A 26,807-nucleotide genomic window follows, 5' to 3' on the forward strand; every position below is an offset into this window, starting at 1 on the left:
TATGTGGCTCCCGAGCCATAGGTTCCCTACCCCTGTTCTAGTAGATGATACGATCACTAAATAAAAACAACTACATCAACATATCTGCCATCCATATATAAGTAAAGACCCTAAATTGTTTTTAACCTTCAAGCAATTGCTTTGTTATTATTTCATTAGATTTGGCTCCCCCTTTGCCCTCTCTTTGAATTTTCATAGAAATGAGTTAACCATGTTTAACCCTGCTCAACAAATCACAAAAAAGAATGTATCTATTATTTTCTCGGCAAAGGTAATAGACCGAAACACAGTATTACATCATATTTTTATCGTTATTTCAAATAACACATTATGTTAGAATTGCTTGCCCAAGAATCAATTCTTATTAGATATGCCATTGTATATTTTCCTTATGTGTTGGGGTGCACTTGCACGAATTTGAATTGTATTTGGGCTAAATGCAATGAATTCTCGGATATGTGTAATCTGTAGAACGATAGATTAGGTTTTCCCATGCTGTTTTTTTGGCTCTAGCGTGAAAGGACAAGACTGGCTCCTGAGGGTGTTTGTAGCCTGTTTAAGTTCACTGAGCATTTGGAAGGCTTCTGTTCGGCTGCAGGGGTGAGTGAAGGAGGATTTGTACTGAAATGGAGGACTGTTCCTGTTTACAAAACAAATGAGAGCAGGTGACAAAAGAACAACGCAGCTCCTCACTACCTCCACCTAAGACCGCAGATAGATTTTTCACCGTCTTTCGCCTTCTCTGTCAACAGCTGCGTGGCACGATGTGATATCCCCACCTACACGCAGCTAATGAAGACGTTTGTTTGGCGCTTAGAAACAATGGGCGGCACGACGAAGGCAGCCTCCACTTCTTTTCGCACTCCCACCTTCACACCCCATCCGCCCCCGCAGCAGATGGACTGAGGTGAAAGCCAAAGTGAGTGTTTTTTTTAGCGCTCCCTGCTTTAGTGCAGTGAGTGTGTGCGCCAAGGATTATGAAATGACAAGTTTTCTTCAAAGCTGCCCACTGCTCTGCAGAAATTGTTTTTTTTTATAACACAGAGAGGTGGGAGTGAGACGACATAGTGAATGGCTCAAAATGAAACATGGACTAAGGTGTGACTTGTCTCATTACCTTGCGTGATTTCTTATATCCAGACAGCACATCATAGAAAAAGAAAACAAAAAATAGGGAGGAATATAGTTATTAGAAGAAAGGTAAGGGTGCACAGTGAGACATGCCAGTGCCAGGAGGAACATGCACACGATAAGCGCTTTCATGCAGAGTCAGGCCAATTCCCCAAGATGATTCATATTTTTTTTAAATGTAGATTTTTGAATGGCAGGGGTCAATAACACAGTACTCACGGGACTTTCCTAATAATGGCTAACAAGTGAGGTATACCTGAAATCTTGCAAAAGTGATTGAAAATATAAACACTTGCAGAAATTCATACAGTGAAGTCATAACACAATCAGTGTCTCGTCAGTGTGAATATTTTGTGAATGTCGATTTTTTTCCGAGCCATTCATTTTGTAAAAACATGCCACTCCCATTGTGTGGATATTCTGCTAAGCGACATGCATGCACATTGTGACAAGTGTGTTGCAGTGTTTAGGGTGGTAAATATATGTCCCTTCAGATATTCTACCTTGTCAGAATTTTGAAGATTTTATGCTACTGGAGCCTACACTATTTTAACATGTAGTATGATAAGGATACAGTGGTAACTCGACATACGAGCACCCCGACATACGAGCATTTCAAGATACGAGTAAAAGTTCTAGCAAATAATTCTCTCTAGATACGAGAAAAATTTCGAGATATGAGAAAGACAGGTGGCCAAGACATGAGAGGATGTTTGTCATTGTAGCGCACTGTCTTTTTTGCCACATCTCTTTCGTGTATAACAGATATGTACGAGCACTGGGCGGAGCGTTGCATTTTTTTCATTGTTTTTTTTTGCCGTGCAAAAAGCACCCCCCTCTCTCTGTCCGTCTCTCTCTCTTTTCCCCCTTCGAAAATTTGAATTAAGTTTAGTGTAAGGTTAGATTAAATTTATTTGTGAGTGTCTGCATCGTAATCCAAGTTCATTTAAATGTGTTTATCTTATTAAACGAGCGTGTTTCCATGAAAAAAGCGCCCCCTCTCTGCCCCCCTCTCTCTGTCCATCTCTCTCTCTCTTTCCCCCCTTCGAAAATTAGAATTAAATTTAGTGTAAGGTTAGATTAAATTTATTTTTGAGTGAGTCTGCATCGTAATCCAAGTTCATTTAAATTTGTTTATTTTATTAAACGAGCGTGTTGCCGTGCAAAAAGCGCCCCTCCCTCTCCGACCCTCTCTGTCCGTCTCTCTCTCTCTCCCCCTTCGAAATCCGTATAATTTTAGTACTATTAAACACATTTTAGTAATATGAAACCACTAGTTATGTGTTACTTTGTTAATAGATGGCGAATTAGAAGAAATAAAACATTTTTTCCAATCCAATATCCTGTTTTTGGTGTTTTTTCAGAGGGTTGGAACGAATTAACGAGTTACGAGAATATCGACATACGAGCTCAGTCCCGGAACGAATTAAGCTCGTATCTCGAGGTACCACTGTATGTATCTTCTTTGCCTTTGTTTGTTCACGTTTGTTGTTTGTTTTGGCGTATGACGCGCATTCATACGAATGGGCGTTCATACTACATGTGTTGCATAGATATCTGGTTTTTGTCCACCAATGAATGAGCCCAGGATTACATTAAAAAAAATTAAAAAAAAAAAATAACGGAATGGCACTGTTCACACTGCATGAAAAAAAAATTGTATCGCATAAGGGCAAATGAATCACAATTAAAATGTAGTGTGAACATAGCCTAATACTAATGAAACATAATGAAATACAACTCATGGTAGCGGTTTGCATTATTCAATTCTTGGATAGTAGTTTTCATTTTCGAAAAGGTTTACTGGTCAGCGAATGTTGCGCACACATCACTTTTATTATTTGCATTATTGTATTCATGTAAGATAATTCTATTTACACTATTTGTGTCTTCCTTCCCATGCATACATACAGTACATATACATACATAGTGCATTTCCTTGAATTATTGCTGGCTCAATTCTACGGTACACTGTGCTTGAATTAATTGACTGGTCTGCTGCCGACTTCTAGATAAAATAAATTATTGAATAAACACCTTCCGTTGGGTCAAGAAAAACAGGTGGTCCCTCAAGGTGGCTATAATTACATTGACTATGGCATCTGATACCACCATGTGCCATGGTGGTATCAGACATGTCGACATGTTTACCTTAACCGTTAAGATGTGACATCTGTAAAGCTGCCGTGTTGAAAAAGTCCTGCTGAATACAGCGAGGAGGAAAAGCTACTAAACTTTTAAATTAATGACTGTCATAATTAAAAACGGAGGAATAAAATCTGAATGCTGTCCGATGAGTATATCCACCGCAATAAATCATGTACAATGTAGTGCTAAAAAACCCTGAAAATATCCTACATTTAGTGTATAAATAGGCTTTGCCTCTCTTTAATGCTTTGCCAATAAACAGCAGGTTTTATTTGAAGATGTTGCAGGATAGCTGATGTACTATATTTTTTCATGTTATGTGCCAAATGTTCTGCTTTAAAGGATTTTGTACAACTGTGGCCGCTGCATAATTAATGCTGATTTTTTGTATAATGTTAACAATAAAGGAGAAACATGAATTTTTATTTTTATCATGCGTGTTAATACGATATAACTGGAATTGCCAAATTCCAGAATCACATTGACACCAGCCATCTGTTGCCCATCCTCCATTAGCTTCTGAGTACGGTAATGGTGGACCAGAATTGTAATATTAATAGTTGACCTTCGATGGTGGTTTACACTGTACTTATATGCATTGGAGTTTTAATGAATATCTGGCATTATTTAGAAAAAACAAAAGACATTAGAAAATAATGGGTAGGTGTGAATAATCCATAGCTGGAAAAATACAACACACAGCAGCATTGTATCATGCACAAATATTCATATTACCATTAGAAAAATTGACAAACAACAGTGAAACCCTCTTTTTTTCAACATTTGTTTGAAAGTTCATGCCATTAAAAAAGATGTAATAAGGAAAAGAGGCCTCACATATGGGAAAACGGAACTGCACCGCTCAATAAGCATCAGTTAAAGAAGTGCAAACATGACGGAGTAGGTGAAACAAAAAGGTTTTTTTTTCTCCATCTGTACTTTTAAACGTATTTGCTTTATCAAGCTGCCAGCTTTAGTAGTACTTGATGTGATGTACACTTCCAGCATGCAATATATCGCAGATATACGTATATAAATATATATGTCCAACCCAGGGTGTGTGTTTGTGTGACAGACAGTTTTATTTGAAGAGTTCCGTCACTCGGCTCAAAAGCTCTTTAACTATCCTCAGCTCATCCATTATTGTCCCAAAAGACCATCACCATCCTCCACTGGCTTCTATGTGTTTCTTTCTCCTTATTCTATTAAGATTTTCTGCCTCTATTGCAGGGGTAAGAGACAATTACCATATGGATGATGAAAGAAGTTGATGGTGGGGAAGCAGCGAGGAGGAAAATTTGCTGTGTTTATTGTAAAGAGATGACGGGAGCTAACAAAATGCATGTTCATAATCGCAAATTACACCTTTTAATGTAATTGGAAGGCTCATGGCAGCTTATCAGGCATAAGGCTTGTCACCGTTTCAAACTATGCACCTGTTCGGTTGTGCTAAAGACATTGGTTATGCTGCTATCTGCTTCTGAATCTGTTTGAAGTGAGGATGTACACCCGTAGCTATTTTTCTTTGGGGTGTCAAAGTTACCCAAGTAAAATGAAAGGCTGACCAAGAATTACAAGGCTCCTGGAATCAAGGCAGCTTGTCAAAAAAGTCCCTTCATATCTATAGCTTTAGCTCACTTTGATGGATGTCAGACTCATTTTTCAGCAAAAAGTCACAGAGGCTGCTGATGATGTGAATTCCTTAACAAAGTATCATCCATTGTGCTTACATGGCACTTAAACATATATCCTAACTTGCTAATTAAAAAGAGCAGTGAGTACGTGTCAAACATACGGCTCACAAGCAGACCAAACCTAATATAAACGACCTGCATGTGATAGACAGACACATTGGGACAATGGCCATAACGGACATCACAGGGAAATGAAGGAAATTTGGCTTACTCGCATTTTGATTGGCCCAGAAAAAGAGGACCCACCACACCCCATTTTTAGTGCTGTTTAGCTGCTGTTTGTGGATGTTGAGATTGCATTTTTTATTCAGAGAATACACTTGATGAAAATACGTTTTGGGGTCAGAGAGGAAGAAAGAAGATAGGGAATAGTTATACAAAAAGATACATGCTGCCAAATGTAAGTAGAGTTGACATTTTGATTTGACTATACTCTAAAATAGGACTGGCATTAATAAAATGTCAGCCCCCACATTGGCTGGCAACTTCCGTAAATGAATGGATTTTACTGACGTTTTTTTTCCACAGAAAAATAAGATTCTGAGAAAAAAAAATCAAGCACAAGGAAAATACAAGCACATTATAATGGACAGTGGGGCTTTTTAGAAATAATGTGAGAAGAGCAGTTGATGGACTAAAAAGGGGGGAATCTGCCCTAAGCATGCCAAAGCATACCACATACGCCCAAATGCTCAGCATGCTAAAAGCAAGACAACATTAGGCAGAGCTTGTTGAGCTAGCTACTATGTATACACTTACCGGCGCCTCTCCTCGGACGGCATCCTTCTTATTTACCATGATCTCTCCTTTACGATTGGAGCGCTCCAAGCTGATGGTGTTCCATGTATGGAGTGTGATAGGTTCTTTACTCCTGGATCACAAACACATTGGTTCGTAAACAACTGGAAAAGTATTGCTAGAAAATGTACACTTTAATAATAGATTGTCACAACTGGGTTTACTGCAACTGTATCTGCCTATTAAAAGCTTAATCAATTTCTGCCAACCTGATAGTAGCCGGCCCCTTGCCAAGATCATATCGGAACTCCAGGATTCCCTCATTGATAGACAAAGAGATGAAATCTCCTTTCCCGTCAGTTTTTTGCCCGTTGTAAAAGATGAGGCCATTGGAATCGTTGGCCATGAGAACCACTGTCATGCTGACTTTTTGACTGGAGACAAAGCGTGTCAAAGAGATCAAACATGCACAACACTTGCCCCTGTTTAAAAAAAACCCCAAAACTTGATTGTAAAAAAATAAACTCACCGAAGATCATGTCCGTAAAGATGCAGCCCCTTGAGCTCTAAGTAGGAGTCTCCATTGAACAGTGGCATGTATGCTCCTCTCCTTGCAGCGACTGAAAGCCCCCAAAAATTGATCAGCATGCAACAGCTTTTGCATTTAACCATTACAAAACTACAACAAATTACTTGTTTCTTACATTATTCCAAAATTTTCTCCCGAAAAATCATACATTTTCAAAATTGAAGTCTTATATGTAATAGCTTTTTGAAACGTATTCATTTTCCAAACTGCTTATCCTCACAAGGGTCGCGGGGGTGCTGGAGCACATCCCAGCCAAATACGGGCACCAGGAGACTGACAACCATTCACACTCACTCTCATCTTGGCGCAATTTAGAGTGTTCAACCAGCCTACCATGCATGCTTTTGGAATGTGGGAGTAAACCGAAATTGCTGGAGAAAACAGGGATAACATGAAAACTCCACACAGTGACCTGGGATCGAACCTTCGACCCCAGAATTGTGAAGCCGACGCGCTAACCACTCCCCACCGGGGGATGCCTTGTAACTTACTTAATCTGAAATTAAATTATACCTCAAACATTCATTTATAGGTGTCTAAACAAAATATAACGGGAACATCCTTGAACAATAACACATTTTAAAAAAAATGTTGACGTGTATAAAAAATACAAATCCAATCATTTTAGAAAAAAATAACACAGGCACAAATAAGACAGCAGCCTGCCATGGTGACAGTCTCACAAACAACCATCAAGGGCATGTGAAATGCCAATGGAAAGAATGGGTATTTTGGCAGGCTTTTCTTTAGAAATAGATGACGCTCTATCTGCAGGACGTTCTGTTCCTGGCTCAGAAAAAAGAAGAAAAAGAAGATGATATGGCTTGACATTAGCTGAGCAATCAAGTGCAACCGGAGGGTAAGTGTTTAGCTGTGTTCTTCCAACAAGATGCACCCACAATGTTGAATAAGCTACACACCTACAGTGTGATTTGTAACGGGCTGAAATTAGTAACCGTGTTGGGTCAGGCACGCTGAGATGAGAAAGCTAATTAGATGTTGTTCCAAAAGACAGAATTTTGATGACGCACGCCAGCTGGGAACTTGCGTAGACAACTGTCAAGCATGTAACTCATCTCTATTAATAGTGAGCTGAGATGCTTGGAACTGTTTCAGAAAACAAAGAGTGAAGAAATGACTTTTTTGTTTAGATTTTTCTTTCTGTCAGAAAAAGCGGAATAAAAGGAATGTTTTATGAAGATGACGGTTTGGAACTCCGAGCAATGTATTCAAAAATCTTTAGTCGGACCGTGTGACACAACTGCTCTTCATGTTCATGTTCCTTGCATTGTGACTAAGAGTTGACACAATGATAAACTGGTTCTTCTCTTAACATAGCTCCAGAGTTGAAGAACTCCCCCTAGCAATGAATCATGTCACATTTCTTTTTCCAAATTGTGATGACTGACACACTGTACAAAAATTTGTACATCCTTATATTTGATTTGGACACTTTTTGAAGCTGAATCATCTTCTATTGCAATTTTTCGTAGAATAATATATTGGGGCTTTGCTATCTTTGAATTGTTAAATTGCTGTTGGGAAATTGTAAAACAAGATGCCCAAATAATGGACAATTAATGAGTACAATTCTCAGAAACAAGCCCTGGAAAAAAATTATATGAGGGTCTGTATTCCTTTTGGATTCCATTCATGTGTTTAGAGTCGCAATTTCAACAAAAAAACCTTGTATTCCTTGCACTGTGTCTTTGAGTGCTTTGTCAGGTCTGTAAAAAAAATTATACTAAAGCTGCACCCTATTAGAAAAATAGACAATATAGGTGTGGAATATCGTATCGGTATTGTCACTATCCTTAACATCATTACTAAATAGTAATTTGCAATTTGTATTTAGGGAATTTGAGCAACGATTTAAATAGTAATTATCACTTACCTTCCGGGCGACCAAAAGACCGGCGACCAGGAGATCGGCGACCAAAAGAATGGCGACCAATCGACCGTGTACCGTTACCCACCATGGGGTACACGGTCGATTGGTCGCCGGTCTTTTGGTCGCCCGGTATGTAAGTTATAATTACCATTTAAATCGTTGCTCAAATTCCCTAAATACAAACTGTGAATTACTATTTAGTCATATTTAATGCCCTAGTAAATATTAGGCTAAAGAAAAGCTCCAAATTTCCCGGACTTTTATTGTTTTTTGTTGGAGAACTTGTTAAGACCCTGACTGACGTAGCTTCTTAAAGGGACAACGCATGTACATACAAACTCTTATACACTCACACGTCGGCTCAGTGAAACTGCTCATGGCCATTGTTGGCTTTTATTGATGCGTAGACCATGTTGTTTTACCTTGTTTTGTCGCCGGTCTTTTGGTCACCGGTCTTTTGGTCACCGGTCTTTTGGTCGCCCGTTGTCGCAGTCGGGGCGACCAAAAGACCGGCGACCAAAAGACGGTGACCAAAAGAGCGGCAACCAATCCACCGCACACAGTGGTTAACTGGTTAACACAATTCATAATACTTAGACATCGTCCAAACTGATCCCATTCCTTTACTGTCACACCCAAAACATGATATATTTGCATAGCATCTGGGGTTTTCTAAACTGTGATGCACAAACCAGTTATTGACCCAGTTTGATTTTGATTTACTTAAGTGAACAAAACCTGTCTGCATTCAAGGGTCACTTGGGAGGAGATAACAATTTCTAGTGAAAGTCCTACTAATGCTCATTTATTTTAAGTAATATGAACTCTCAATATTTGTCCTCATCACTATCTGATCAAACTAATCTCAACTGGCAAATTCTAATCCAGCCCTTTGGCATTGAAATGTCAAGCTTTGCGTGAATGCAATTATGATACACTCCTTAAGTTTTACACCCTTTTTATGTGTGAAAACTGCCTGTCTTTTTACTGCTGTCAGCGCAGTTGTCAGGGGCTTTTGTCCACTCTCTACCTGCCTTATCTGTGAGAGCCCGTCTAGTGCTAACTGACACCCCCATTAATCACAGAAGTCGGGGACGACTGATGCGATTATTCATCTCATTGATTCCCGTGTAAAAATAAATAAATAAATAAAAATCCCCTATTGGAATGGGAGTCACTCTCAAGGGGAGATCATTGATTTTGCTTCAACTCCATCTATTTGATTTGATTCACCTGCTAACAGGACTCGCACTATTCCTTTTGATTTTCTGAATTCCCAAAGGCTTCATGTTTCTCTTTTGATAATAATGTGCACAGGACTGTATAAAGCCTTTGCGAAGGCCACAGTTTAATATATATAGAGATCAAAAAGGTCAACTAGCTTTACAATGACAACCCTACCAAAAGAAAAACTGTTTCCGGAGTTATACATTATGCATGATGTCGAGATTTTTTCCTCTCATGCTATTTTTAGAGCGACCTGGTGGGCGAGATTTTAGCGCGTCGGCCTCACAGTTTTGAGATCACGGCTTCAATTCCAGGACCTTTCTGTATGGAGTTTGCATGTTCTCCCTGGGCTTGTGTGGGTTTCCCTGGGAATTCCGGTTTATTCCCAGATCTCCCAAACTATGCTAGGTTGGTTGAAGACTCTAAATTGCTCTGAGGTATGAGTGTCAGCGTGAAAGGTTGCACATCCCCCTGTGACCTGAAATTGGCTGGGCACCAATTCAGGGTGTCCCCCTCCTGGTGCCCACAGTTGGCTGGGATATGCTCCAGCACACCACGTGACCCTTGTCAGGATAAGCAGCACGTAAAATGAATGAATAAAGGCTATTTCTCTAGCAACACACTGCTTCAACATGACACCTGCGGGCAAACAGAAGAATGCTGCTGTTCACTAACAACCAATGCAGTTGATGCAGAGGATGGCCCAGTGGGGCCAATCATTTTGCGGTAGGCCTTCCGCAGTTTCAACCCACAGCTCTGATGCTCACCAACCCTGAGGGTTCACACCATTTCCCCTTTATGGTCTGTGTGTTTGATCTTGCGTTTGGATTCAAAATGGATGGAAATGTCACAGGCTGGGCAGACCATAAGGCAAAACCATGAGGGATACAGAAGAGGTAAATGGCATGTCTTGAGAAATGTTGAGTTTTTCGCCAATCAGTCTTGCTCAGTTTTAAACTGGGTGTGTAGGGCCGTTATAGCTGTGGCAGCGAGGCAACTGGAACAATGTGTAACAACATACTGTAGTATGAGCCCCCAGTGAATTCAAACTGGCAAACCAAGGACACTCAAAGAGAAAAACAAAAGTGTGGGTTGAGAAACTTCTATTAAAAGTCTTAAAACAATTCTACAAACCATAATGAAGTAGTATTTAGGAGAAAATGAAAAGGCGAAGAACATTACGGACAATAATGTATTAAAACTAAACTTATTTGATGAAAAAGTTGCTACTACTACGGTTACTTGAGTGAGATGGACAATCATATGTACATTACCTATTTCACAGTGTTTCCCTTCACGTCCCATTGGACATTCACATTTGTAGCCCCCTTCGGGTAGTGCCTGGCACTCAGAAGATGGATGGCATTTGCTGGGCTCGCATGGATCATGAACGTCGGCACAGGTTGGGCCTGCAGATGAAAAAAAATCCATTATGAGTGGGTAAAAAACCTATTTAGGGCAAAATATGAGGCTTAAAAGTAGGGGGGATTTTCTCTGTAAAGGGGTGCTGGGTTTGCTATTTTCCCTCACTGCTGTTTTTGATATAATTATTTTTCGTGTACCTCTTCCTTAGGACAAATGTTTACTTATGCTCAAAGCAAAATATCTCAAGGCCTTCACTGACTCTATTTCAGGGTCATGCTTTATACAATAACAGAACCAGACGAACTTCTAAATAAGTATGGGCTCATGTCATAGGCCTGTGGTGATAAAGTAAACAGACCTTGATGTGCTAAAACAGGAAAATGAACAGATTATGTTTAACCCTCGAGCAAACATTGCTGATGAAATTCTTCCAGCGTAATGTATACAACTGAAGGAGAGGTAACCAACTAATTTCCTAAAAGCCATTAAGTGATTTGGGCTCAATTGTATCCTACTTCCACCATCTAGACTACTTTTTAATTAATGAATTAACTAAATACTGCATTTAATGGCAGCACCCTGTTTGGAATGTTAGTTTCTCTACGAAGCCTTATTGAGGTGGGAGTGGATTCGGTTCAAATGGATTTGAACCACCCACGGCCCACTGTGGGTTTAAACTGCTTTAAGATTAAGGCACAAAAGTTTACCCTAACAATTAACTTGGTGAGAAACTTTCTGCTGTAAGCCACAGAGCAACCAGTGAGGCACACATGATTAGCTTGCCCTGCTGTCTACTCTTAACTGTGTTCTCTCTGAGCTGCTTGTTAGTTGGCATCAGCTGCGGGGAGAGAAACAACAAGAAGGGATGTTGAGGTAGAGCTAGGCCAAAGGCCAATTACTGAGCATTTGGTGAACCTTCCTGTTTCTGCTCAGACTTAACATTTACTATCTTATGTCCGAGTTGCCGGACGAGCCGAATGACCTGATGGTGTTCACCAACAGACCTTCGGCATCAGTGTAGTTGGGGCAATGTCAATCTCATTTGGGATTTATCAGCATGACAAGATGACAGCGAAATCCTTTAGTGAGGGAAAATTGTCAATGTCGTTCCACCAGGATTTGATAAGGGAAGTATTATTATTACATGAAGTTAAAGGAATATTTCATACTCAAAGATAAACTGCAACAGCTGGAGAACATAACATTGCATTCGCAAGCAACAACAACTAAAGGATTTGACTTGCTGCTCCCAAGAATCCTTTGGACTTGGTCTTAAACTGTTACACTGAACTCTTGTAGCATTGATAATGAGAAGCATCCATAAAGGACATAAATGAATAAATAAATAAGAATGTGAATCTTCATTCTGTTGTTTTAGGAACTTATATGTGTACTTGGTGCCTGGAAAATGCCTTGACATGACAATAATCAGATCTTTTTCTTAATACTCTATATTTAGTCTGTGTAATTGGACAAAAATAAAATACGATAAAATCCCAGTTATGAGATGAAGTGTTCCTCTGGGCACACCAGTTTCCCCTCACATCCCATAAATATGCAGGTTAGGCTAATTGGACTGCTCAAATAGTCTTTAGGTGTGAATGTGAATGTGTGTTGTTGTTTGTGTCGTGCTGTGCGATTGGCTAGCAACCAGTTCAAGGCTTCCTCTAGTTTTGTAATTGATCAAAAACATAGATAAAGTAACACTAAAATAAGGAACAAAAGACAAAAGAAATATCTGTTAATGTAACATATTTACAGTTTTATGGACAACTAATGTCTAAAAACAACATTAAAAGCTGTTGGCGAACAGAGTTAAAAAAAAAAAAAAATTAGTCGCAAGCCCAGCAAAACTAAGAAGTTTGACTTATAGTCCTGAAAATACAGTGTATCACCTAAATTCGTTTACCCTAATTGAGGGGCTGAATGCATTAAAAAAAGATGTTCGCTTTCGTCAGTGTTAGTGTTTCCCAGTTGTCAACTTACCCCAGAATCCTTTTCTGCACTGGCAGTGGAACATCTCTGCCTCTTTGACCTGACATGTGGCACCATGCTTACAGGGGTTTGGCAGGCAGGGGTTGTTGCCACATTCGCCCACACCACTGCCATAGAGATTATCAACGCCATTCTCTTGGAGGTTGAGCACCCGGTTGTTGACATCCAGCAGACGAATGCAGCCCACAAGACCTGAGGCTACACCAGTCCTCTCCCTTACACTGCAGAGGCGAGAGAATAGGTCATCACACCACACTAAAACCAGAACAGTTTTAAAACTACAACTAGGAAACTAATGATCCCTTGGAAACCAATGAACTTGAAAAGGATCATTTCATTTGGATGTTGATTTAATACGCTCATGTCTCATAGAATAACTAATACTGTATGAGGTCCTAGTATGTGTAAGTGAACTAAGAGCATATAAAATTAATGGCTGTGTACAACTTGTGACAGTCCCGTATAATGGTGTGGTACGCTCACCTGATATTGGTGCAGGAAATGTGGAATCTGTCCTGTTGAAGTGATCGTATGAATGTCAGAGTGAATGGTTGTCGCTCTATACGCATGTGCTTTGTGAATGACTGTCAAGGGTGTAGTCTGACTGTTAGTCTTATTAAACTAGGATAGGTTCAGGCGTCTGCAGCCCTCAACAGGAAAAGGATGGATGGAAGCCCAAGTTCTACTCAAAACACATTGGCATTTTATGTGTTTTTTAGTAACTGAGATCTTGACATAAACCAAACATGCTGTCTCTTCATTTTATCAGCCCCCAAATACTTGATATTCTGCATGGCGTTCCGGTTGATGGAGGGGCAATACAGCAATTTTATTGCTTTCTAGTCAGTCAAAAATATAAGAATGTGTGGGGTCCAGGGGGGATACATTATGTTTGTCTACAACCAATGCATTCAAGTATAAATATTATGATATTACCTGTCTCGCATTATTACTTGTCTGTGTAGAGAGCAGCTCCTTGTCAGAGCGTACTTCATAATGCAAATGTCAAAATTGATCTTCTTCACTACATTACTATAAACTCCCCAATAATTACAGCCTTCAAATTAAGACATGGTAGAAGATTCCACACTGAAGTCAGAATTCATTTGCAAGATTGACAAAGATCGAAAAGTGGATGTGATGAGTGTAGTATGGAAAGAGAGGTTACGATGAGAATTTCCATTCGAAGAAGCTCCAAATTAAAGATTACCTTAGTCATAGCTTTCAGTCAAAAAAAATATTGTTTGTGTCTTCTATCTCTCACAAATATTGTTTCTACGGAACAAATGTCAAACACTTACTCTTGTGTCATTTCTTCAGGTACTCCTCCAATGAACAGATTGGTGTCTAGGTTGAGTCCATCAGTTCCACGTGGACTTTCGCCCTCCACGTGTGGCTCGTTGTCCACGCTCAGCATGGCGAGACGTCGATTGCGGGTTACTACCAGCTGATGCCATCGGCCTGGAGTGATTTCAACATTGCTGACCACGATGCCTGTACCTGAACCTGTATTGAACCTGAGGAAAATGGAGCATGTGAGACTATCAGTCAAATACTTTCTCCACTACCGGTTACAACTAGTGATGTCCAGATCTGCTACGACTATTTTTGGAGTATTCGAGAGTATGGGATTCGGTCACAAGTTTGGATCCGATCCAGTAGTTGCGTGACTTCTTCATGAATTTGACAGTGTGAATACTAAGCAAACAAATTAGACTTAGTTTCTGATGGCGTACCCTTTACACCGATTTTGTGTCACAAAAGTGTGAACCTGCCGGGAGTATATACAAGGGCAAATCCTTGATATGCCAGAACGCTCAGATGCCCAATTCCCAAACAAGTGCAGCAAGGCTAAGGCTGGTACAGAAATCATTTGAGCTGTTTTTTATGTTTCAGGGCAGCTGCACAACCTGAGAAAATAAAGCGCTGGCTTTGGGAGAAGGAATTGCTATTGAAAATGTTATTCCAGTAATGATGCGATTACTCTCAATATGTAGTAATATATCTTTCATAGTCTCCTTGTGAATCAATGTTTCATCTATAATTAGCTCTTGAAAGGTAAAATGGATACAGAAGGTACTGTCATCCATGCGCACATTTAAATATTAATTTAGATATCTAAATCTTTCCTTGCCACAAATATATTTTTCATTTCCTTATGACTTAGATTTGCAGAGCATTGAGGTCCCTTCACTGCTATATTTATATAATTGAGCTCCATTTTGAAATGACAGGAAACTAATCTATCTTGATTACTTTCATTTTAATTGCACTTGGAACGGGGTGAAGAAAAAAAGGGATTTCAGCAGACAGCATGGGATACATTGAAGAGGAAATTTCATTTGAAGGTCCCCTTTCATCCATTTGAAAAAAATATCTTCCTCATAATCTCTGATGTTTTTTCTTTAATTGCATTTGCTATATAATTTGTATTGAAAATGCCCAGGATGTTCATTTTCAAGCTGTTCTAGTTGGAGTATTTTTTTCCTTGGCTCTGCACCACGATAAATGTCCAATTTGAGATTCCTCTGGATAAAATAAATATTGGATGCCTATCACTGTCAATGACACTAAAACTCAATCATTCACTGCCAGACCTCTCAGTACAAATGGATTAGATATCAACCACTGTCAAAGGCAATACGTTTCAATTCTGGGTGACATTTTGCTCTGACTGGGCATTGGCGAGATCGATAATAAAACTACTTGCGTATTGATCATTAGTGTAAGAAGAATATTACTATCATTTGGATTTAACAAGTGTTCGGTCACTACACTCTGGCCTAAAAAAAGCACGTCAAATATTTGTGATTTCCTTAAAAGCCAATTTACCTGTAGAGGTCTGCTGGCAGTTTCTAAATAACACTTGGACCTCCAGTACGATAGAATCGCTCCTTTAACATTTATCTTGTCTCGCCATGTTGTGACTGCCGACACAAGTATGGTAACTTTAAAAGGGGATAAGAACATTTATTCTGATTGGGAAACGGGGACGATGTGCGTATACACGCTTCTTCTTCTGCTGTATCTCGCGTTTATTCCTATTTATTTATGGTCGTGCAAGTCCACCAAAATACCAAACGATGGACTAAAAACCTCATTGACTTGGTGCAGCCTTGCCTCAGTCGGGGTTTTGCACAGCACATGAAAATAGCGCCCAACATGTTTATCTCCCCAAACACGATTATGAATAGCTTTGCTTTCACAGCTTTAACCTGCAGATCCACAAAGAACCTCCTTTGTCAATATTTATAGATTCTCGCCAGTGTTGTTTGCATGTTGCCTAATCACCACCACTGTCTCATATTTGTTTTTATTCTTAGCTTTACTGAAAGCCAAAGGCATTGTTATCGTCCACGTTCCGTCGCTAGGATTTTGAAGCATTTCACATCTATCATAAAAGCGCTAAGGTTGAACACAAGTCATTGACGGATTATTTTGTATGGGAACTTAATTCCTAAACAGAAATAATTAATTGAATGTTACAGGATAAATGATGTATCCTCTTAGGTCTGGGACATGCTTTTTAAGAATTAAAGGACATTTTATATCCAATCCTAATACATCCATGTTTGGACACCCCTTTTTCATTTGGCGTTTGTAGTTCAGCAGAAATCAGAAATGTATGAGTTACTCACGAAATCAGTGGTTACCTGAGCTCCACATTGCCATTCACCACAGCTAGAGAAATGAAGTCTTTCTTGTTCTCCTGGCCATTGTAAAGGAGGATACCCGTCATCTCGGATGCTCTGAACTCCATGGCAATCCGGACAGTGTGGTAGGCGCTCATGGTTTGGAAGGCCAAGTAGGACTGGCCTCCGAACGACGGGATAAAGTACTTGATCACTGTGGGGGAACAAAGGTCATTGCTGTAAAAAAGATTTGATAGAAAGCAGATTTTTCTTTATTTATATAAGTGTCCTACCCCCATATTGCTGCTGTTGAGAAAGACATTTTTTTAACAAATATATACTATTTGCCAGTCAACATTATACTGAAGCAAAGTAAAAAACATACAAAAATCCTAAACAAATGACCTTTTCCCCCCCTTCAAATTATAATAGTTCTTAATCCCAGTGTGTTTGTCACTCCAAAAGTGTTTTTTTTCTTCATTTTTTCTACTATTGGGCATTCAATAGTTCCTTTGGAAATTCTCATTGTATTCACAGGAAATAAGAATAAAAGACAGGAATATTAAACAATTGATAAAACAAAACTTTACCTTTTTCACACACAGATCCTCCTCGCCCAGCAGGGCACTTGCAACTGAAGTCATTGCCTTCTTCCTCACAGGTTCCTCCATGGAGGCAGGGGTGAGAATTGCAAAGTGTCTGGTGTTTGTGCAGTTTGTCCCGAACATGGGCGACGGTGGTGATTGCCGGCATTGCAGTTGTGGTTGTGATAAAGCTCGGGGTGCTAATGGGTGCTGTTGTCGTGGTTGTACGTCTGCCAGCCCTTCGTGTTGTTCCCGGGGGCCGACGGGTGATATAGGGGGACGTCACCAGGTGCCTGGTGGTGGTGATAGGAGCATGCGTGGTGACCGATGCAGTGGTGGTGGTCAAGAAGGGCATGGATGATCGGCCTGTCAATGAAAAGGATGATTAGTAATGCATTGCTGTAGTCAAAAACAATGTAGATTCTTGACATTGATATTACCGTTGAAAATGTGTACTACCCAACCTGTATAAAGGGTATTGCTTAGGTAGTAGTCATCAGTTTTTATTGCCTAATAAACTGCTAAGAAGGGTTCAGTCTTAAAACATTAATTAAACTGGTTGAATTGAATTGAATGCTTGTATTGTCGTTATACAAGTATAATGAGATTTAAAGCTTTCACCACACTTCTCACAAGGTTCGTGGGGGTGCTGGAGCCCATCACAGCCAATTTTTGGGAAGTAGGTGTTGAATACCCTAAATTGGTTGCCGGGCAATCTCAGGTCACAATGAGACAAACAACCATTCACGCACATACTCATACCTAAGGACAATTTAGAGTGCTAAAGCAGCCAACCATGCACATTTTTGGCATGGCAAGGGGAGAACATGCAAACTCCACACACAAAGTTTGGGTCCACCAGGGATTCAATCGTTGATGTCAGAACTGTAAGGCAGACGCGCTAACCCTCTCCCACCGTGTCGCCTGTTAAACTATTGTAAATCACTTCATCCAGTTTACTAACGATTTACCCAGATATATGACATTATCACTAAATGTACATCTAGACCAGGGGTCGGGAAACTTTTTGAAAGAGAGAGCCATAAACAATTCCTATTTTCAAATGTTATTCCTTGAGAGCCATACTCACAATTTAAAAGTCAAAATACATGAAAATGTGGGATTTTTTTTTGTCATTTTACCACTTTTAAAGTACAAAAAGTCTCTGAATTCTTTTGACAACATTGTTACGTTGTTGCTAATCAATGAATATCAATGAGTTCAATGAGAGAATGGGTGCAGAAGACTCTAACGAAGAAAAAAACAACGTCACAGTGCCGACGCGACGTTCCTATCGGTGCGTTCGGGACTCGGCTCTCTCACCACCGATTTCCATATTTTAGCTCAGAGCCATATGCACCCATCAAAAGAGCCACACGTGGCTCCCGAGCCATAGGTTCCCTATCCCTGGTCTAGACTATAAACCCATTTAGACTTTTAATCATAGCTTTATTGTAATGTTGCATTACCCCCGAAGTAACAACACCTCTTGAATAACTACACTATTCATTTACTTCTTCACACTACTTAATCAATTACCATAGTTGTTGAAGCGAATATTTTCATCCACCGGCTTCTTCACTGTGATGCTTGTTTCCTTGGAGACCTTCAGCTGTTTAAGCAGCGCTCCCTCAATGTCCTCTACTGTGTATCTTGTATCTGTAATAAACAAAAGGCACATCCACTTAGGGCAAGACCTCAAAGGAGCACTACGGAACACTCAGGACTTGTACTTCTTTAGCCCGACAGTGGATATATACAGAAAAACCCAGCTAGTGACAGCAGCAAGGGTCTGGAGGGACCACTTGTCCTCCACCTGCACCCCGGCCTACGTTTTTTTTCATGTTCCAGATGAATTGGCATCATAATGTTTGACACAGATGTTTTCTTTACTGGCCATGGAGGACAAAGCCTTTAACGATGGCCCTTAGCCCGTATGACGGGGATGAAGGACGCTAAACGCAGTTCATAAATGAAAATAAAAGACAGTTGATGGAGGGCAGGATGGGGTTTTTGTCGTATAAAATGGAATCTTTAGGTCATACATTTCACACTTTGAAAGTTGGCATTTTTAACTGTTAGATTTAAGAATGTTAAAAGCAAGACTCGGGATGACTAAGCTACCTTTGATTTTTATGAATTATGCAATTTTTTAAAAATGGAACATTAACAGGCAAAGGATAAAATCCGGTGTTGTAGCATTTGATTCAGTAAAGTCCAGATAAAGTCTCAGATATCCATCGAAATAGGGACCAGACTTACTGAAGAAACTGTAAATGAGGCACCCAAAACGTTGTTACAAGTTTCAGCAAAATAACACATCAAACAATGATTTCAAAACACTGCAATAGTGTTCCAAAGCATACTTACAATTATCTAAAAACATTACTGTGCCTTTGTCAAGGTAAGAAAGACGTGCTTTGAAATCTGAAATCCCGACTGTGAGAATTTTGCCAGAGCCGGTTCACCAAATTTTGCATTATGGACATAAAAAAAATGTTTAGACTAAGATTGAAATTGTGATTGTGAAACCAATAAATGTGTGAGTCTCGACTGTACATAAACCAAATATATATATATATATATATATATATATATATATATATATATATATATATATATATGTATATATATATATATATATATGTATATATATATATATATATATATATATATATATATATATATATATATATATATATATATATATATATATATATATATATAAATATATATATTTTAGTGCTATTCATAATGAATTTGGTCCATGTTTTACTCGACCGTCTACCTAATTTCACTACATTAGTGCTTATCTTGACTTTTAAGGTCAATTGTGCTCTTACCTGGTTTGAAATTAGCCTCTACAAAGGCCAGGATGGAGTTACTGGGCGCCAGGTTGCGGACACGAACACTCATGAAGTCCCTGCGAACCTCTGACTTCCTGAATAGGTCATTGAGCTAAATAAAAGAAAGGAAGATTAAGAGGGTGAGAGGGGGAAAATGGACATGGTGAAAGGATAATGAATGGGGCTAGCAGCAAGTGCCAACCTATCACTAAACCAATTTCATTTCTCAAAAAGTGTACTCCATCTGCTAGAAGGTGTGCGTCAGGGTCCTTGTGTGAATGTGTGTGTGCGTGTGTGTGTGAGCGTGCGTGTGTGCGTGTGTGTGTGTGCGTGCGTGTGTGTGTGAGATTGAAAAAAAAATGACATTTTAGTTAAACTCATGACAAGGGCTAAAGCTTGAAGATAAATGTTGTGGTCCTGATTAGTTTTGCCCCAATATGTGGAAACAAAATTTAAAGAATCTTTAAAGTTCTCCAAGTTTGTTTAAGGCCACTCTACTTTTTGCTCTGAAAGCTATTTCTAGTCTGACAAAACAAATCCGGGACAACATTAAGTCTTGAAATTGGAGGTTTAAAAATGTCATGCAATGAAGTGAAAAACCAAATCATTTTAAGTTTTTCTTCATTCTTCCTTTAAGTTTCTTCATTTTGCGGTAGATTGATCACATCCACTAAACTAAACACACACCATGTCCTCCCTCATGAAGCCACTGAGCCTGCTAAATACAGAATCCATAATAAAATTGCTCAGGATGCTTTCAAAGAAATATCATGTGTAACATTTTATTATGTGGGATTTCTCGGCCGAGTTAATATCCAAATGTTATGGACATGGCAAATTTGGTAAGTGAATGCTTTGGCCAGAAGGACCATGTCCAATTTGTTAAAAACTTGCAGATTTTTTTTGTGGAACGGGGATTTTTAAATGCTTTTTATAATGAGAATTATAATAACAACAACTTCACAGCTTTACATAAAGTTGCTAAAAACAGCCAACCTCCTCCTATGAATGTTTACAAAATGAACAAACCAAAAAAAGCTGCTCAGCACATCCAATAGAAAAACTCAAGTGTTATGATTGTTATAAAGACTGCTTGTGTGAGCAAATTTGCGAAAACAGTGACGAGTGGCAATCAAAAATAATGCGAGTCCAATGCGCCCTCATTTCTTTTTTTTCCTGCTTATCCGTCCATCCTCCACTTTCACTGGCACTCTTGACAGCAATTTACATCTCGTTTTTCACGAACATAAATACGTTGAATTTGTACTTGACTAAAACACGGGCCTCGTCAAATTTCTACACGAACAAAAGTAAACAGGACAGCGGGTGGCTATATAAATTTACGATTGTATGTATGCTCCTAAGACTCGTGACTTCTTCAAAGTACAAGTGTCAGGAGCGGCCCTCCTGGCATGCCGTCAGGTTAGAGCAGCTGCAAACAATCCTTTATTACTTCCTGATGTGGGTATTTAAGCACCACGGAAATAGTTAGTCATTGTCGGATCGTTCCTGCGTGACACCCTACGTGTTACAGCACACATTGCTACGAGGTACTATTCCCCATGCTCCCGTTTTGTTTCAAGCCCTTGTTGTTTTGTAAAACCCTTTTTGAGTCATTAAAAGTTACTGTCATGAGAACAGCCCATCTCGTTCCCTCCTGCTTCCCCGCTACTGGGTCCGAATCTCCCCGATCGCGCCGCGACGTCTTGGCGCGATCATAACAGAAAGTACAAATGTCGAGGTCATCAGTAACATTGAACAGTTTCCAATCTAATCTATATACAGTGGACGATGGGATTTTTGGCAGATGTCTTGCTAATAACCAAGCAAAAATAAAAGCATCTTAACTTTTTGTAAAATACACCACTCAGTTTTTACAAGAGAAGCTTGTATGCGCACAGAGTTTGTGTTATGTACTGTATGCTACGTGGGCTGACAAGAGAAACCCCCAAGCCAGGCGCTTGAACAATGGCAATGACATTGCTTTGAATTTTCATAGATGAGCTCCCAATGGATGCCTGTGACACTTTACAACAGCTGCTAGATGTTCTGATTACACACCAACGCTTTTTTGTGCATCCTGACAAGGCCTGATTTTAATAGGGGAACGAGGCCCCAGCTAGACAACAAGAGCATTCATTTTAAAGGCTAGATGATGACAGCGATAACACTGTACATATTCAAAATGTTTCCTTGTGTCTCTATATGGACCTCATGGCAAACTGTAGCATCTTTTTATAAGAGCCTGTTTTTCATGACTTTTCAAATAACATGTTCTCATATTTTTTGCTTGCTTTTATAAACAATTTCCTTGTTTATTTCTAATCCCATTTTGTACCTTGATGCAGAATTTTTAAAAGGCGCCAACGGTATTTGTCCTTGTCCACAGCATGCCATCCCTACTGCACAATAACAATTGCATTTTTTAGTTGAATAAAAGACTGTACAAATCATTTGTTTGACACTGTTGAGAATCTGAAGGAGCTGGAAGAATCCGATAATTTGGCTCCGAGTGGAAGTTTTTTCAAATGATGCTTTAAAAGATGACTTAGGTCTCTCTAGCTTCGAGGTTCTCTACAGGAGAACGTAGAAGAGAGTCAGTGTAGTGGCAAAAAAAATCAAAGGAATGGTCTAGATGGCAACATTTTTCAACATCAATTTGGGCTGGTAATGTCCTCGTGATGCTTTGAAGCACCTACTTATCCTTTTAAACTTGACTCAAGAGCTGAGTAAATTGAAAATACAACAGGTGATGTTACTTTTATGGGGTGGAGCAGTTTGAAAGTTTTCTTCATCCCCCTTCTTAAAAGCACATCAAAGCACAATCTATTCTTACCTACAATACACTGTACAATATTCACCTTTTGTTTTTACATCTGATTTTTTTAACAATGTGCTATGGCACATTTCCCAATCATTCAGAAACCCTTAGATTTATTTTCTGGTTCTTCACAATTTTATCTTTGGAAATGATATAAAATAGGATCTCTCCAATCGATCAATATCCAGAAAACCTGTATACTATTGGCAGTGATACTCTGCACTTACGGCACTTTCGATGCTGCGGGCTGTCTCCCCAAAAAGCTCCGATTTGGGGTCCTCCATCTCAGGGGTGTAGACTATTTCTTGGCCCTCCACCTGGTCCAAGTGCAGGAACCCACTGAACTTCATGGTGGCTAGAGGGAGAGAGGATGACATGCTGAAACCTTTGCCTCGATCTCACTTCCTGCTGCTTTACACACACTTCATTTTCAGCAACAGTGCCAGTAGTGGGTTAGTGATGGATTGCGTCTTGGTGTGTGTCTGACAAAGGCAAGTTAGTGTGTGCCACTGATTGGGTTTTTCACAAGACTGGCAGTAAAAGTGAGGGAGGCACATATTCGGTGGTGAATGGTGTGGACGTGGAAGAGGTGGAAAGTGAAATGTGGGAGAAAGGCAAGAAGGTGGAAATTTGGGCCATTTCATTTCTTTTACCAGACGAAGATTCATTCCAAAAGTTGGCTGAGGCATGGAGGGCTGGGTAAAAAGACAAAATGTTATAGACACACACAACACAAGAGGGGGAAAAGATCACTCACGCAGAGTTTATTACTTTTAAGCTCAGTGGGTATCAACACTTTATTGAAGCCCTTTTACTTCAATGAAATCATTCAATCTTATAGGCAGGTAGGGCTTGTGGGGTTGAAGCATATTTTCTCTAGGCTTCAGGTCTAGGCCAAGGGTGTCAAACATAAAGCCTGTGGGCCGAAAAGGGCTCGGGGGTTAATCTGGCCAGTGGGGATACTCTGCACGACAGGCACGTTGAAGCTTTTTTGCTGCATGTACTTTTATTTTGACATTGACGCCATTGAAACTTACTGTTGTGATTTGATTGAGCGAGCACTTTTGCGTCCGCAGTCACATTCGTTCATTTGCCCACTCCCAGTCAAAATGGTTTGGCTGCCAATGAATTAGCTAAGAAGTGAACCAAATCTGGCCCTGGTAGAGCCCTGAGTCCCCCAATTTCAAGTGACCAAAAATGAACTATTTGGCTTTCACTGACAACGGAAGACGTCCAAGTTAATTAAACTAGTGGAAATAACTTTGAAAGTTTATATTTCCCTGCCATTGAGTTAACGTATTGGGCCAAAAACAAACTGGTTCGGCCCACATGGGATCTAATTGTCAAAGTTTTGAATCCTTGGTCTAGGTCTTTTCAATTTTGATCATTATCCTCAGTTGAAGAAATTCAGCTTTTATCTGGATGTATTGGTAGAGTGCTCGTTAGGTGCACGAAAGTGATTGCCATGCATGGAAGGCAAAAAATTTCACAATATCAATGATCATGTGGGGGAATGAGAAACGTGCCAATCTCGAGAAAGAGATGATTCTCTCAATGCAACTTTGGAGAATACATTGCACAACATCAATCAGCTCTGCACGCTTTTTTTTTTACCCTGAGTGGAGGGCTTAGACGATGTGTGAGATTCTGAGCTTCCATGCTGCTCATAATCAACAGAACAAATTGCCCAAATCAATCATGGTTGCCCCTGTCTGAGCCTCAGCAGTAGGGGAAATGGGAGGAGCACTTGTATGATTATCATGAAAGATAGTCTTAATTGTCTCTTAAGCACAGCGGGGCAGTGACTGATGCGGCCTGTCTGAAAGTGCACCCAAAAAGAAATGGTAGACACTGCACCCTTCATCCTGCAGTACTTTTACAGGTGGTCACTCATTGATTTGGATCTAATGGTGTCCATAAAACAGAAGCAAAATGAACAAAGTTTGGCTGGGAAATGAGCAGGGAGAAAAAAAAGCACACCGGCTGAGAGCGTTTAAATGCGCGAGGAAGACAAATATCAGGGAAGGTGATGTACCGCATTCTTACTCTGACGAGGAAAGGAATAAAGGAAGAAAGACAGAGCTGTTACAGCATCAGTTTCAGCTCGACCACAAAGCATAATGAATGTCCACTAAAATATGGAAAGGTTTAAGAATAGCTAGCGCACAATTAATGCTCACACAAAGAAATTTTTGGCCATCATCTCATATTAAGGCTGCTGCCTCTTTCAAATATAACATAATTTAGTATCCTGTGAACAATGATTCGGACAGTTTTTTTTTCTTTTTAAATAAGCTATAGCACCAGTGTTCTTCACAACTGGATGTGTCAATAAAGAAGTGTGATTGCAATAGTGGCAAGAGACAAGTTACTGTACTTGGGAGACCATGTCCAGCATCGTGCCAGCCCTTTTTTTGTCAGTGGGGTCTCTGTATTTTGGACATTATAAAGTGGAAGCAGCCACCTCAATGGGGTTTTCAATCAAAAATGAATCAACCATTAATACTCCACCACTGAAACTTTTGTTCATGAATGCAAGAACAGAAAATGATTGTAATCTTCTTCAAGAAATTATTGTTGGGATAAACAGTTGGTGACGGTGTAGTATGTTTTTTAATGTGACCAACAGTATGGCTGATATCACTGTGTTTACACAGAAATATGCATAAAAAACATGTTTAGTCATCCATTTTATTTCCTACTTGACTTGTTTTGAGTAAGAAACAGATGGCTATTTTTAAAGGCGACATACCAAATTGTCGTTAGAGGGAAATTGAGACAGGCGATTGTTTGGAATTTGTACCTTACCAACTAATATGAAATATGCTCTTTTGATTTTGGACTTATGGTGTGTTTATTACCTCTTAATTCAAGATTACACACTATCCTACTGCATCAATATCACTCAACGTACGCAGCAAACAAAGTTGTAACAATATTCCCTTTCTAAACAAAGCTAAATAACAGTTGGCCATACTGTCGCAGACCTGAACTGTGCTCCTAAATGTTAGGGAGGTTTAGTAAGCCACGTTTAACACCCACCTCAACAGATGCTGTTGTGATTGGTGGGTTATGTTTTGACTTGGATTTAGTGGGAGAAATACATTTAAAAATAAATGAGGCAAACAAAACTTCAAAAAACGCTTGAAGTTATGGGGCAGAGAATTCTCTTCGTGTGACTCACTTTGTACTTTCGGACACTGCAGGGCAGAGACATTGCTTTAAATTTGCCAGTGATATTAACACTAGTGGTAGACATATTAAAAAAAAAAACAGAATTCAACTAAAGGGATGGAGGAGCCACAGAGCCCTTTATCTCTTTGAAGTGAGTCTGTCCGAAAGCACTGATTGGACTGAAAGCCTTTTAGTAGCCAATTCTATCTCTCTCCCTCTCAGAGTCCACAGAGAAATAGAATATCACACAGCTAGATTGACACTGACCCGGATCAACGGGTGAAAAAAGTGAGATGTAGCGCACTACGGTGATATTGAAGTGTCACTGACTAATAAGACGTGGTGGTGAGCGTGGCTGAGATGAAAACTGAAGAACAAAATGTGAAGGAAGATAAGGATTCACCACAAATAGTGACAACGCCAGCTACTTCTAATCATAGCAGTCTTAAAATACATTCTCTTGGGGTTCAGTATAAATATGTTTGCAGACTGAGGTCTTACATCTCCTACAACACATGATTTCATTGAGTATTATAGATTTGTGAAATGCTCATCTTCTTAGTCATGACAAACTTTTGGTCATATTTTCCCACGAGTGATTTGTTTACTTCCGATCCATCTGCCAAAATTTGAAGGAGGTGATTCATGAAGGCAGAGATGATACCAGCTGTTTATCTGTTTGTTTACTGCAGATGGCAGAATATTAGTACCCACAAAATAAATATTGAAAAATGAACACAAAATGTCTTCATTTATGATGAAAATAAGAAAGCAGAATATTTAAGCTAAAATATAATATAAACAAAAAGTGATATGGACATTGGTATAGATATTTTGCAAGTGTGGTGTGATCTAAATCCCTGGATTTTAAACATTATTCCTTTTCCAACCATGCCTAACAATGTTTATGCAATGATGTTGTGAAAAGTTGTTTTTTCAAAAAGGAAGAAAAAAAGGAGCTAGCAAGCTACT

The 26,807-nt window shown here is 39.5% G+C and overlaps 1 protein-coding gene across 8 annotated transcripts in view; it reads right to left on the reverse strand.

Moving 5' to 3' along the window:
• agrn (agrin) overlaps positions 1 to 26,807 on the reverse strand; it is a 186,360-nt gene that overhangs the window by 19,481 nt on the left and 140,072 nt on the right. For 3 of the 8 annotated variants that reach the window (XM_077609141.1, XM_077609097.1, XM_077609133.1), the window contains 13 exons: positions 23,315 to 23,356; positions 22,889 to 23,016; positions 19,838 to 19,952; positions 18,534 to 18,653; positions 17,001 to 17,360; positions 16,432 to 16,624; positions 14,080 to 14,295; positions 12,770 to 12,999; positions 10,693 to 10,827; positions 6,241 to 6,331; positions 5,981 to 6,145; positions 5,733 to 5,844; positions 1,118 to 1,129 (listed from right to left, as the gene is read on the reverse strand). In XM_077609141.1, coding sequence (XP_077465267.1) covers positions 1,118 to 1,129; positions 5,733 to 5,844; positions 5,981 to 6,145; positions 6,241 to 6,331; positions 10,693 to 10,827; positions 12,770 to 12,999; positions 14,080 to 14,295; positions 16,432 to 16,624; positions 17,001 to 17,360; positions 18,534 to 18,653; positions 19,838 to 19,952; positions 22,889 to 23,016; positions 23,315 to 23,356 — 1,919 coding nt within the window. The remainder of the gene's footprint in view (positions 1 to 1,117; positions 1,130 to 5,732; positions 5,845 to 5,980; positions 6,146 to 6,240; positions 6,332 to 10,692; positions 10,828 to 12,769; positions 13,000 to 14,079; positions 14,296 to 16,431; positions 16,625 to 17,000; positions 17,361 to 18,533; positions 18,654 to 19,837; positions 19,953 to 22,888; positions 23,017 to 23,314; positions 23,357 to 26,807) is intronic. The other 5 variants (XM_077609116.1, XM_077609149.1, XM_077609125.1 and 2 more) reach the window with 3 other exon arrangements.

The sequence above is a fragment of the Stigmatopora argus genome, chromosome 1, assembly GCF_051989625.1.
Source record: "Stigmatopora argus isolate UIUO_Sarg chromosome 1, RoL_Sarg_1.0, whole genome shotgun sequence".
Classification (NCBI taxonomy): domain Eukaryota; kingdom Metazoa; phylum Chordata; class Actinopteri; order Syngnathiformes; family Syngnathidae; genus Stigmatopora; species Stigmatopora argus.